Raw genomic sequence first — 14,740 nt, 5'->3', positions numbered from 1 at the left:
GCAAGACCCTGTCTTAAGAATTTTTTTTTTTTAATTCAGCAGGGCATGGTGGCCTGTAGTACCAGCTACTTGGGAGGCTGAGGCAGGAGGATCACTTGATCCCATAAGTTTGAGGCTACAATGAACTATGATCACACCACTGTACTCCAGCCTGACTGACAGAATGAGACTCTGTCTCTAAAAGAAAATTAATTTTAAAAAGATAAAAATAGAAAAACATATCACATTCATACATTACAAAATTCTACAGTGTTAAGATAGCAATTCTCTCTCCAAATTAATCGATAGCGTCAATGCAATCTCAAAGAAAATCAAACGAGTTTTTTAAAAAAAAACTGATGAGCTGATTTTAACGTTTATATAGAATGGCAAAGAACCTGGACTAGATAAGCCAATTTTGAAAAAGAAAAACAATATTGTAGGACTTAAAATATGTGATTTTGAGACTTACTATGAAGTTACAAGAAGCAAGACAGTGTATTACTGGACAAGGATAGACATACAGCTCAATAGAACTGAAGAGACCACAGAAACACACCCACAGTTCCACGGTCACTTGACTCTTCATAAAGGTGTCAAGGTAATTCAATGGAAATAAGATAATCTTAGCAATAAATGGTAAGACTTACAGGAACAACTGATAGCTGTACGGAAAAAAATCCTTGAACTTCACCTTGCATCATTTATAAACATTAACTCAAAATGAATTATAGGCCTAAATACAAGAGGTTAAAACTATTAAATTTCTACAAGAAAATGTGGGAGAAAATATTTATGTCACTAAATTGAACCAAGATTTCTTAAACAGAATACCAAAAGCCTAAATGACAAAAAAATTAATAAGATGAACTTCATGAAAATTAAAAAATTTTGCTCTTTGAAAAACATGGCTAAGAAAATAAAAAAGCAAGCTATGGATAAGGGTTAAAATTTTTGCCAAACATACTGGAAAAGGGCTTATATCCGGACTACATAAAAAACTCTTCCAGACTCTGATGGTAAGCTCACTACCTTGGCAACTCTGTTTTTTTTTTCTTTTGAGACAGAGTCTCGCTCTGTCACCCAGGCTGGAGTGCAATGGCGTGATCTCAGCTCACTGCAACCTCTGCCTCCCGGGTTCAAGCAATTCTTCTGCCTCAGCCTCCTGAGTAGCTGGGACTACAGGCGCCCACCACCACACCCAGCCAATTTTTATATTTTTGGTAGAGACGGGGTTTCACCATATTGGCCAGGCTGGTCTTGAACTTCTGACCTCGTGATCTGCCTGCCTGGGCCTCCCAAAGTGCTGGGATTACAGGCATGAGCCACCACGCCTGGCCAGCTTGGGAACTCTTAATAATTCAGTAATATGAAGACAACCCCAGATCATCTCCACCGATTAAAAAAAGGAAAAGGACGAAATATTTAAACAGACGAGTCACAAAAGATATGTGAATGGCTAAACAAGCACATGAAAAAACGATTAACATCACTAATGATCAGAGAATAAAAATTAAAATAATAATGAAATGCCATTATTTACTAGAATGGCTAAAGTTTTAAGAAGATTTAAAACACTGACAGTATCAAGTGCTTGCAAGGATGTGGAAAAACTGGAACTCTCAAATACTGTTGATAAGAAATGGTACAGCATTTGGAAAAACCATATAGCAGTAGCTTAGAAAGTAAAACATATATTTACCATACAATCCAGCCATTCCAACCTTAGGTATTTGCCCAAGAAAATGAACACATTTGTCCACACAGAAACTTACAGCTAGTGGTCAGGAATGGAGGGTAAGAGAACAAGGGGGGATACTTGAGGTAATGAAAGTTTTCAGTATCTTGACTTTATCAATATGAATTAAATATGAATATCCAGTTGTGATACTGTACTTTATTTTTGCAAGATGTTATCACTGAGGAAACTATGTAAAGACTATTTAGGATCTCTATGTGCCATTTCTTACAACTGCATGTATCTCAAAAAGTTTAACTAAAAAAAAAAAAAACTTGTCCGCAAATGTTGTAGCAGCATTATATTATTCATAGTAGTCCCAAACTGAAAGCAACTCAAATATCCATGAAGCGGTGAGTGATTAAACAGTTTATGGTATATTCAATCCATGGAATATCATTTAGTGGTAAAAGGAAACAAAATATTAATATACATAAAACAACATAGATGACTCTCAAAAATATTATGCTTCATGCACGTTAAATGAAAGAAATAAAACACCAAAGATTACATAGTACATAATTCCATTCACATGAAGTGTAGTGACAGAAAGTAGATCAGTGACTGCCCAGAGCAGGGCTGTGGGGGAAGGATCAAGTACAAAGGGGAAGGAGGTAACTTTTTAGTATGAGAGGCTATGGCTCCTTCTACAGCTTGATTATGGTGGTGTTACATGATTGCACATGATTACCAACATTCACACTACACACATATAATTGGAGAATTTTATAACATTTAAATAATACCTTAAATACAGGAAAGCAAAAAATTAAGGCTTAGAAAATAAATACCTGTTAGCGTTCTTCCAGCATTCAGAGGAGGAGCAATGACTCTGAAAAGTTTCTGTATTAAAAGTAATAGGAAAACAATCACCATCATCTCAAATGATATTATTTAAAAAATAATCAAGAATCTTATGCTATTCATCACCATTCGCTGACAGAATTAGTCATTTACCATTAGGATTAAACATGAAAACCTTTAATCTGTACATGAAATGTTTAGAAGGGTCACTGAGAAACAATCACTGTTGTCATATTCCTCACCGAAAAAACCTATTTAATACATACCAGTTACATAAAGGGCTTAGCTGAGATTATAATTTTGATACAAAGTATCCTTTGGTTCTTAAAAGCTTTATTCTTTTAAAAGCTAGGAAGCAAGTGAAAGGATGTCCCACTAAAGTGGTAACAGAGATGACTTTAAACTGAAAATACCTAACCAGCAGCCACAGAAAGAAATACCACCTAAACTTAAGCAGAGGCTCCCAAATATATAGCTGCCATGGATCCCCCTTCAGAGGGAGATTCCTATTTGAGAAAAAATGGATCCTTAGCATCAGGAAATGCAAATTCAGCTGTCAATTAGCATCAAAAAGCCCAAAAGAACTTTCCATGCTTTCCCACTGAAGACCTAACTACCTGCTACCCTCGTTTTTGTTAAGCTGGTATATAAACCTCTACCTCTGGCTACTCAGCTGAGATGCTTATTACTGAGTGTTCCTGCACATATGTGAATAATCCTTATCTTTTCTCCTGTTAATCTGTATATTGTCAGTTAATTCATAGCCTTCAGTTCTTTCCCTGTACCTCCCACCTCTGGGACCCAAATTGGTAAATAAAAAGTTTTTCCTCCCAACTCAAGACACCTTAGCCAAAACTAGAAAAAAGGAAAGTTTCCTATGGTAGTCATCTCAAATGTGATGACACTCTTTCATTCTAAAAAATCTAGACAATGTCAAGAGACAGGACACTCTCTCTTAATTCAGACCTCTTTAAGTACCAAAATAGCTAAACTTTAAACACTTCGAACACAAAACAAGGTAACCTCAATAGCTCAGTGTTCCATTTGAGATGTATCAGTATAAATGCAAACCAGATTTTAATATGAGGAATACAAAACCGATGCAAAACAAAAATTTCAAAAGCAACGTAACAAAAATACAGCAATCATCTTGTCAATGCAGAATGCATCAAAATAGAATCTGTTTTGAGGGATTAATTTAAGCAAAACTAGAAACTACATTAATTCTTCTGAATTGTGGCTTAGTTGTGGCATGCAGGGAGGCACTGGACCTCACTGAGGAGGCAGCTGACGAGTCTTTTTCAGGGAACTACTGGACCCTAATGAAGCAGCAGCTGAGAGGTGTTCAAGACAAAAAAAATACTTGACATTACAGACAATCAGGGCCAAACCCCCAAAACCAGGGGTAGAGGGGTGGGGGACTAATTTTAGAAACTAGAAGAGAAGTGCAACCAAAATTGAAGGATTATGAATTAGAGGGGTACTCACCCTACCAAACTTAACGTGCTTAAAGAAGCCTGAACTATCATAGAATGCTGACTTCTTAATACTGAAGATAGTTTTGGATGGCAATAAATTAGCAAAATGGTCGACTGGATGCCTTCAGCAGAGGCCTGATTTTTTTGAGGGACACTATAATAAAGCATTGGGCTAGGAGGGCACTACATGTATCTACAACTCATTCTCCACTATTCTGCCATCAAACTTAAGACAAATAAGAAAACAGATATGGGGTTTGGTTCTTCCAAAAGTAAGTCCAAATGTTTTTTAGATTCTCTTGGTAAGGAGAATAAAAAATTAGAATGAATGCTATGAAATTCTGAGTTAGTAAAAGTGAAAAATGATCAATTAATAATGGCCTCCTACCATTTTCAGGAGCCTTCCCCAAGAGAATATATCTACAAATAGCATTACTCAATAGTACATTGATTATATAGTTATACAAAATAAATTTTTCATATCTTTAGGAAAAGTTACTACAGTATCAAAAATTCTTATGAGAAAAACCTGTAAAGCCTAACAAGCAAGCATTAATTTAAATTTTATCTATTGTTCTCTGGTATTTAAATACCTACTTATGTAGATAAGAAAGCAAGCAATGGCAGAAGGTATAAAATTGAAGACTATCTAAAAGTCCCAAGCTAAAATGGGTTCAAGGTCAATAAATCTATAAGAATTTTTAAATAATTGGATAAAACTAGAAACTGTTAAAAGCAAATGGAGAATAGGAGAAAAAAAGTTAGCAGACAAAATTAATTATGTATCCAAGTCAGGAAGTATCTTACCTCCATGGGACTAATAAACTCATTCATGCCTCTGTTGTAGACATAGATCATAGCATCATATAAACGATTTTCCCAACACATGAGAACCACCTGGGAAAAGGAAAAGCCACTTGGTCCATACAATTCAGAGTCACCAATTATTTTCCTTAAAGCTTTAAGAATGGAAAAGGTCTTGAATTATCTTCCCTAATTTTTCTTGTTTCTTCTCTGATAAAAACTGAAATTCAAGGACTCAAACACAATGCAAGGCAAGGGTAACAGCTGCTATAGGTGAAATTACTACTTTTAATAGTACAATGCTTACTTTAAGACATTCACAGTGTCTAATTTTGTCTCTTCTCTATCCTCCCCCTTTCTATATTCATTTTACCTTTGGTCTATAGTTCTACAAATATTTATTGAACACATATTCAGACCCTCTTCTAGGCTCTGGGAATAAAGTGTTAGGTAAGATAAATCCAGACTTTGTCCCTACCCTTATAGAACTTACATTGATCTTGGACGCCCACCAAAAGGAGGTAGGGGTACAAAATGGCATGTGAGTTAAGACTTGGGGAAGATACTCAATTACACAAATAATTCATTATTTACAAATGTGGTAAGCGCTATTAACCTGACTGGTCTGGAGTATTCAAAAAGTCACCCCTGAAGGAACAACATTTAAGGTGGGACCTAAATGTGAGCCGCAAGCAGAAGTGCAAGCTAGGAATTCTGTAGGAAGAAGCAAGAGTAAGGATGAAGGACCTAATGTGGAAGTGAGCTGGAAGTGCTTAAGGATGGAGAGAAATCAATTTGAGAAAACATTTTAGAAGAGGACTAGATATGAGTTTGAGTATACAGTACTCTATATTCTGTCCCTATGACAGCTATATAATACTATAAACAGTGGCAAGAGGAGAAGGGCAGAAGTCAGCAAAGGAGAATGACAAGCGGGAGTGAGAGTAAGAAAGAAAATGGAAGTGAGATGTGCTGGGAGAGTCTTTCTAGAGAAGGCCTGTTCTTGGACTTCTACGACTCTCTCTCTACCCCGCTCTCAGCCAGTACCATGATCATGCATCTCTTCGCTGATGACTAACACATTTACAGCTTCAGCCCTAACCTCCCTCTAACCCGTACATATATCCAACTACTTAATTTGATATCTTCACCTGAATGTCTAGTAGCAATCTCAAAATAAAATGGCCAACCAGAACTCCTGATTTGTCTCTCAAACTTAGACCTGCCTTAGTCTTGCAATCTTCTCAAAGGAATCACTCACTATTCACTAAAAACTAGGCATCATCCTTAAATTCTCTCATTCCCACACTCTCACATCCCAATTCATCAGCAAATCAATTCTATCTCCAAAACATTCAAAATCAGGCCATCTCTCTTCATCTCACTGTTACCATCTCTGGCCAGAATCACCTCCTGGACCAACTTCCCAACTAGTCTCTTTGCTTCCTCTGCACTTGGCCCCCATCCCTCATTCTGTTACCCCTAAAACACAGGGTGCTCATGCTTAAAACTTTTCTAATGATTTTTCATAGCACTTAGAATAAGATGGAAAGATCTATACCTTGCCCTGCAAGATCTACCTCTGTACCAAGCTCCAGATCTGCTTCCTTTTCTGTTACTTGAACACCCAAGACAAAAATTCTTTTTTTTTTTACATTAGCTGTTGCTTTTACCTATAACAATCTTCTCTTTCAAGACCTTTGCATTACTAATTCCTTACCATTTAGCTCCCAAGACTCAATGCTGCCTCCTCAAAAAGACTATCTATAATTAACCAATCTAAGGTAGCCTCACATTATCTCTCTACCATATTTCCCGGTTTGATTTTTAACATAATACTTGTATTGAAATACTTTCTGGGCTGGGTGCGGTGGCTCAAGCCTGTAATCCCAGCACTTTGGGAGGCCGAGACGGGCGGATCATGAGGTCAGGAGATCGAGACCATCCTGGCTAACCCAGTGAAACCCCGTCTCTACTAAAAAATACAAAAAAAAAAAATAGCCGGGCGAGGTGGCGGGCGCCTGTAGTCCCAGCTACTCGGGAGGCGGGCACCTGTAGTCCCAGCTACTCGGGAGGCAGGAGAATGGTGTAAACCCGGGAGGCGGAGCTTGCAGTGAGCTGAGATCCGGCCACTGCACTCCAGCCTGGGCGACAGAGCGAGACTCCGTCTTAAAAAAAAAAAAAAAAAAAAAAGAAATACTTTCTGGGTTTTTGTACACTGATATGTTCACTGTCAAACTTTTCTGCTAAAATTTAGGCTTTATGAGAGGACAAGCCTTGTTCACTAGGGATACTGAAGCATCCTCAGAGCCTGACGTTTAGTAAATGCTTCTTGAATTAATGAACAAATGCTGTTAAAAGAGTAAATACTACATTTGGTGTAGTGGACAAAGAGGCCATTGTTGACTCTAGTAAAAGTAAGATTGAAGAGTTAGGATGTGGGGAAAAAAAATGAAAATAGCAACCTAGACAATGTTTTCAAGACATCTGGCTATGACTGGGAGGAGTGAGATGGGGCAGTAACCTAGGAGGAAAAAGGAGAGAAGGTTTTATATGGAGGCATAAGAAACTGAGGGGAGGATTTTGAAATTGCTATTTAACATTAAAAAGACTAGAGTATATTTACATGGTATTGGGGAAAGACTGAAAATGTTATAAAGTGTTATAAACAGAAGAAACTAAATTTTTTTTCCTATATGTGATAGGTAGGCAAAACTAGATGGACAGCATGCTCTCAAATCATCAGACCTATTGTCAGACTATGAAGACTATGCCAAATTACCCATGTTATACAAAGGCAGGTATAAAACAGGATCTGGCTTTACTTTGCAAACTCACAGCCATTCATAAAGAGCTTCCAGAAATAAAATAATCATTTTTCCAAACCCTTAATCTCTATGTGATTTTGCACACTTTCAAAAAACTTTTGCTCTAGGACTTTTGTTAGTCTTCCATATTCAAGCTCAAGAGGGCTTAGCACCTTTGCAGGAGTAACATGCTCATTACTAGGACTAATGTGGAATTAAAGAATTAAATTGTGGGCCAGGCTCAGTGGCTCACACCTGTAATCTCAGCACTTTGGGAGGCCATGGCAGGCGAATCACTTGAAGTCAAAAGTTTGAGACCAGCCTGGCCAACATGGTGAAACCCCATCTCTACTAAAAATACAAAAATTAGCTGGGCATGGAAGTGTGCGCCTTTAATCCCAGCTACTCTGGAGGCTGAGGCACAAGAATTGCTTCAACCCAGGAGGTTGCAGTGAGCCAAGATCACACCACTGTACTCCAGCCTGGGCAACAGAGCAAGACTCTGTCTCAAAAAAAAGAAGAAGAAGAAGAAGAAGAAAAGAAAAATAAATTGTGAAATGTCTTAGGCCAGAATAAATACTGCACCTCCATTAAGAAACTTATTTCAAGAAACTCAATTAAGATAACTTATTGCGAGAACCTCAGATACACTGGAAGTATTTCTCAAACAATGGCTGGCTATTCATGCTAAAAAGTTCTATAACTTGCCTCTTATACCATGCTCTATATTTCAAAACTCTGGACTTACATACTAGCTCTTTTTTAAAATGGCATCATATTTTTCAGGGTAAAAATATTTATAATTCATGAGAAAGCAGCCATAGTTGAAATTCACTTGCTCAATGAAAACTATATTAGCGAACAAACAAACTGATGAAGAGGGATCAGTTAACAAGCATTTACAGAGCAACTTCTAAACGTAAACTCTACACCAAGTACCACTGGGGATGTGAAAGAGACAGAAGACGACATAATCCCTGGCTTGCAAGGCACTTACAATCTAGCTTTTACTTAAATACAGTCCTAGGAAATATATTGACAAATATAAGTTTATAATACATCTTACAAAAAGTGCTCAATAAATAATTATGGTTTTTAGAAGGCAGGGTCAGGCCTGATCAGTGAGGTAAATGTAATCAATAAAGGAATGAAGTTTACTTCATAAGTTAGTAGACTGTCTATAAACTCACCTGCTGAATATCTAGGCTGGTGATATCCATATGTACAATGAGAGCTTCCACATTTTCCATTAATTTTTTATCTTGGAAATGAACAATCAAGTCTTTCATTACTTGGGGTGTGATTCCCACCAATTTATCACTTAAAATATATGGCTCAAGGCATTCCAAAAATACTCCTTTGGCCACTGAATTCTCACTTAATTTATCATACATCTGGCTAAATAAGAGATCCCTGTAACAGAAAGGGGGGGAAAAAAACTTTTAGGAATATGCCAAATATTCATTAAATTTAGTCTCCAAAGTATATCTCATTTTTTCCCTATTTCAACTTACTCATGAATTTATTTAAAATGGCAATAATATTCACATAGAGCTTTATATTGCAAAAACTTTATATGTGTATGTGTATATATATATGTGCGTGTGTGTGTGTGTGTATATATATATATATAATCCCAATTAATCCTCCCAACACTTCTTTAACAAATCAGAAAAGCTAAGATAAATTGTTTGCTAACAGTAACATATCTAACAAACAAGAGAGTCAGAATTTGAACCCAGCCTTCCGGCCTAAATCCTGTGTCAGTCTATTGTGGCATATTGCTTCTTAAAGACAACACTGACATGGGAACAGATAACTGGATAGACATCACGAAGCAGGAAAAATAAAAAAGGACTACTCATGATTTATCCTTCCCTCCTTCCTGGTATTTAAATATTCCTAGCTGACTTGCAGAGCCAATATGCTTCTTTGTCTAGCTATAACCCTTTGCATCCCAAAATGTTTGGCTAGTGATTATTCATGGAAGAAAAAGAAAAAAAAAAGTGTTTAATACTTTAAATATAAACCTAGAAACAATTTTGTTGCAGAAACAAAAATTGTTTTAAATTACTTTAAATGTCAACAACTTCGACAATGTTTATTTCATATTTCTGTAAATAACCCATAAATAATTTGAGTTATATTGACCATAGACAGAATTCTGAATTCTGTTTTCATACATTATATGATAAGTATTATTCTAAGTTGCTATTTATTCTTTAAAATTACCATTTCGTCTAATACAATATTTTAATATGCTGAAAAATCAGAATATACTTAAGTATTCCTGTACTGTTGAATATATTACTTATTTCTAATATTTTGAGTGATACTACAATGAACATCTATACAAAGCCTTTCCCATTTGGAGGGCTTAATTCCTAAATCACTCAACTTTTAGAAATTTATCTTAAGTGAAAAGATATGAAAAAATCTGTGGCACTTGAAATGTGCTACGAAATTATCTTCGAAAAGCATCACAGCATCAATTGACACTGCCACCCGCAATGTATAATCATGCCAACGCATGACATTTGCAAGTTTGGTTTTTCTCCCCTGACAATTTAATAATTCTTTTATGACCAGCAAATTTGAGTAGTTTTCATGTTTTCATTTATAAATTGTTATTGCCTTGTATCATTCACTTCTTTGTTCATTCCATTTTTAAAAAAATACAAAAATTGTGAATTTTATTTACCTGTTGAGATTATTTACTTTTTTCTAAATGTGTAATTTCTTTATACGTATATCATGTCAATTGTGGAAAATGATAAATGGTTTGTTTATTCACAGGTATGGTCTTTCATGACAAGTCCCACACAAACGTCAAGGAAGCTCCTGAAAGGACTAGGATGGGGTTTTGACTCATCTGAAGTCGTGGAAGGGGACAGACGGAAAACAGACTGGCTACAACTGCACCCGAACTCCATGTCACCCTGCAATTAACAGCATTTGCAATATTCTGGGGAAAATCCATAGCCATTTATTTTCTTCTCAAATGCACAAATGTAATTTTACATCATTTTTCCTCTTCATTTAATATTTATCGAAATATTTTCATGTCAGTTTCATTTGAATCAATAATTCATCATATTTTTGTGATGATTGATTACTAGCCAAGCAGAAGAAACAGAGATTAATGGAGTTTTACTGGAAGAAAGAAAAAGTAACAAGACAACTAATGATTCAAAGAAAATGTCAGATTTGCTAGTCCTTGTACTCTGTAATGTGTTGTTAAAAGGAACATGCTAAAAAAGATAATTACATATTTTAGCTTAGTACAAAAAGCCTTGGAGAGAGAATTAAAAAGAGCTAAAAATTCAGTAAAGGCTACAAAAGTTAATTAACAAGGCACTCCTGTGTCAAATAGCATGTGATGCTGGTAAGATAAATGCAAAACCACACATTTCTTTCTTAACCAATCAGAAACTATAATATAAAGAAGAAAGAAAAATAAGGCTGAGCAACTCCTACTTGCATCTCTACCTTAAAATAAAATTTAAAAAAAATTATATTCAACGACAGATTCTCATCATTCTGGGGGAATATTTATTAGTGCATCAGGAAAGGGGGAGATAGAAAAGTACATACAGTCCAGGCCGGGTGTGGTGGCTCATGCCTGTAATCCCAGCACTTTGGGAGGCCGAGGCAGGCAGATCACTTGAGGTCAGGAGTTTGAGACCAGCCTGGCCAACATGGGGAAACCCCCTCTCTACTAAAAATACAAAAATCAGCTGGGTGTGGTAGCGTGTGCCTGTAATCCCAGCTATTCAGGAGGCCTAGGCAGGAGAGTCGCTTGAACCCAGGAGACAGAGGTTGCAGTGAGCTGAGATCGACTCTAGCCTAGGCAACTGAGCGAAACTCCATCTCAAAAAAAAAAAAAAAAAAAAAAAAAAAAGACAAGTACACACAAAAATTTTTAGCTCTCACATTTCTTTCTATATTTAGGCATTATTCTCCAGGGTGCTATCTTTGTTTCCTAGAAGGACTGACTTCAAAGTTGATGTTTACCATTTCAAGCTTAGCCTCCCTATGGCCAGTCTAACAGAAAATCTATCATAAATAATAGAGGACCAAAGAGATATTTCTATAAACTTCATTTTATAATAGTACTCACATTAAAGATATTTTTGAAGTTTATCATTTATAACTTCAAAAAGAGGACAACTGTTAAATTTACTTTGTACATTATCAATTTCATGATTTTTTAAAAGCGAAGAACAGCTTTGGTTATAAGAAATTACAAATTTAGAATTTATGGGAAGGGGAACAAGGGCATCAATCCTACCACTTGCCAATCCATACTAAATACATAACCAGAACCAAATAAGTAAATTTCCACCAAATACAAATGGTATTTAATACATCCAAAGTTGATTTGGGCTAGTTTCCTTATTTATAAAAGCAAAATTCAAACGAATTTTAAGAAATTATGTTCAAAATGCTCTATTTTCTGATACAAGTACCACAGTTTGTAAAGATTTCCTTTAAAAAGGCATGTGGTGATAGTTACACAACTGTGAATATACTAAAAACTACTGAATTGTATACTTTAAAAGGGTGAATTTTATGGTATGTGAATTATATCTCAATATAGCTATAATAAAATTAAAAAGGCCTTCTTTCCCCTAGCTTTGAAGTTAGGTTGATGCAAAATTGCAGTTTTTGCCATTACTTTTAATGACGAAATTCACAATTACTTTTGCATCACCCTAATAAAATTTTAAACATCCAGTTCTTCCACAAGTCTTGATAATTAAGATCTTTTTGTTTCTCAAACAATAGTCCTGATGTTGAACAACATGAGGGAACAAATTAAAAGACTACTTCAAGTTCACTTTGGATTTAACAGAAATATTTTTGGTTCAGATGCATACGTAACGCAAGCCACTGGAACGATGGCTCCTTAACAACTGTGAATACCCCTTACAGTGATCAAAATTCAAAGGGGTCAGTATCATCCATGTAGAACACCCATTTTGCTTTTTTAAAAATAACTGCTTTATTGCTATATAATTCACATATAATCACATAACCCTATTTTTAAACAACGTTAAAATTATAATTATGGTTTACATAAACTCTGGATCTATTTTCAAAGTAAAACTGACACTAGGGCTACCATATATATGCTAATATATAGCCTGTATTTTGCATAGGTAAAATGACAAATCAGAAGTATCCCACAAAAAGCCTGAAGACATTGTGTCTTTTGCCTAATACTGAAAAAAAAAAATACACAAAACGAAATTGAAATGAAATTGTGGAACACAGACCAAATTATGAAAATAAAGTATAAGTCTTCAAAAACAGAATTCCTGTCATTTCTGATATTAAGTAATTTACAAAAGATTCTAATGCCAAATTTTAACCAAGATAGATGTCCATAATACACTGAGCAGTATGCCCTACACAGAAAAACAAATGTGATTACTGTCACATAGTAAAAATGATTTTACATTATAAAAGAGTTATTAAATATAAATAGGAATACATATACACACTAGCTTAATTAATATTACTGATGGGTATTGAATTCTCTGAGTTATGAAACTATGAGGTAACAGTGATTATAGTGTAATAATGGTTGTGGCACTAAGTTAAAATTAATTTCAGAGCATGTATTATGTTTATAATTTCACTCACATAAGAAACAATATAATATGTGAAAATAAAAGGACTGCCTATAAAAACAACATACTCAATCAGAAGACGTTAATATAAAAGGAATCTGGGGAACAGGATTAAGTGTCTGTGTAATGACCCTAGAAGTGGAAGAAGTTACCTGAAATTGGCTGGCTGAGTACTAGATGACATTTTGTTAGATTGTATTTGTATTATGCAAAATCTGAGCATTCCTTAAAGCAATGTTAATGTCACAGATACTTTACAAAATTGGAAATGTAGAAGAAAAGACCTTAGACATAAATAGGACCAAATGTCAAAAAGGATAGTATAAAGAGAACGTCCAGTTCAAAGAGAAAAGTACTATACTGGAATGAAGCTACTTACATCTGACACTTCTTTGCTACAATTTAGCATAGGGAACTGACCATTTTTAACCTTATTATCTATGGCAACTCTAAGAAAAAAAATTTTTAAACTCTACCATTTAAGTGGTTACACTGAACTATTTAATTAAACATAGAATTCTTATATCTAATAAATCTTTAGTCATTGCATGTTTGAAATGGAAGGGAACTGAAAGATGGCCTAGATGCAAACAATTAAAGTTGATCAAATGGCTTATTCAACCTTTCCTTCTAAGCTCAGGCCCATACATAGAAGAATCTTAACATTCTGATGAAAAAGAAAAGCCGTATGGTGAGAAGCAAACAAGCACAACACAGATCTAGAACAAAAGAGGGAATGTTTGACCCAATGCCTAGTTTCACAGCCCCAACCTTTCTTACATCTCTGGGAATGCTGCCCTCCCACTTTTTCTCCTATTAGAACCCAAAGAGTAGAATTAGGGAAACAGACCAGGAGGGAAAGAAAGAGAATAAGAACCCACATGCTGGAACTTCTCCCAAGCAGAGGCAGGATCTAGTACAATCCAGTCTTCGGTGTTAAAAAACAGAATTGAGCGAGAGGGAAGCCATCCGTATGCTCTTTGTACTATGGTTCAGGGAAACTGTTCATGGCCTTGATCTAGGAGTGAGTATGTAAGAGCAGGAGGAGGAAGAAAGAAAAGAGGTATGGGTATGAAAAGGACCAGGAAGAGCTGAACTGAGGAAGGATTCTCTTCCTCTTGGAGGTGAGGAGTATACACTATGACTGCTGTTCCTGTTATTTCTGAGATCTCCAACAACAAATATTGTATTTGTTTCTGACACAATACAGAGAAAGCACGCTAAGGAATCAGGAAAAATTAAAGGAAAGAAGTTGACGAAAATAAAGAAATAATAAATAAATCCTAATTTGGTGAAAATTGAGACCAGATTTTATCTTCTATGTTATATGCTGTGATTCAATACAGAAATTATTGCATTCTCAGCCATTCAATAGGTGAAATAAATGTTAGAGAATATTTCCTTTTCAAATCATATAAAAAAGAAAAGTTTATCTCCGGAATATTTTAGGGAATAACAAAATATTTTGGGAAAATATCATCAATTTTTTCTTTT

The 14,740-nt window shown here is 35.4% G+C and overlaps 1 protein-coding gene across 6 annotated transcripts in view; it reads right to left on the bottom strand.

Annotated features, from left to right (window-relative positions):
- VPS8 (VPS8 subunit of CORVET complex) overlaps nt 1-14,740 on the bottom strand; it is a 302,825-nt gene that overhangs the window by 155,549 nt on the left and 132,536 nt on the right. For all 6 annotated transcript variants that reach the window (XM_065540320.1, XM_065540319.1, XM_065540318.1 and 3 more), the window contains 3 exons: nt 8,801-9,023; nt 4,807-4,896; nt 2,509-2,560 (listed from right to left, as the gene is read on the bottom strand). In XM_065540320.1, the coding sequence (XP_065396392.1) occupies nt 2,509-2,560; nt 4,807-4,896; nt 8,801-9,023 (365 nt within the window). The remainder of the gene's footprint in view (nt 1-2,508; nt 2,561-4,806; nt 4,897-8,800; nt 9,024-14,740) is intronic.

Source organism: Macaca fascicularis, chromosome 2 (assembly GCF_037993035.2).
Source record: "Macaca fascicularis isolate 582-1 chromosome 2, T2T-MFA8v1.1".
Classification (NCBI taxonomy): Eukaryota; Metazoa; Chordata; class Mammalia; order Primates; family Cercopithecidae; genus Macaca; species Macaca fascicularis.
The sequence above is the reverse complement of the archived record's forward strand: the minus strand, read 5'-3'. Positions and strand labels throughout refer to the sequence as shown.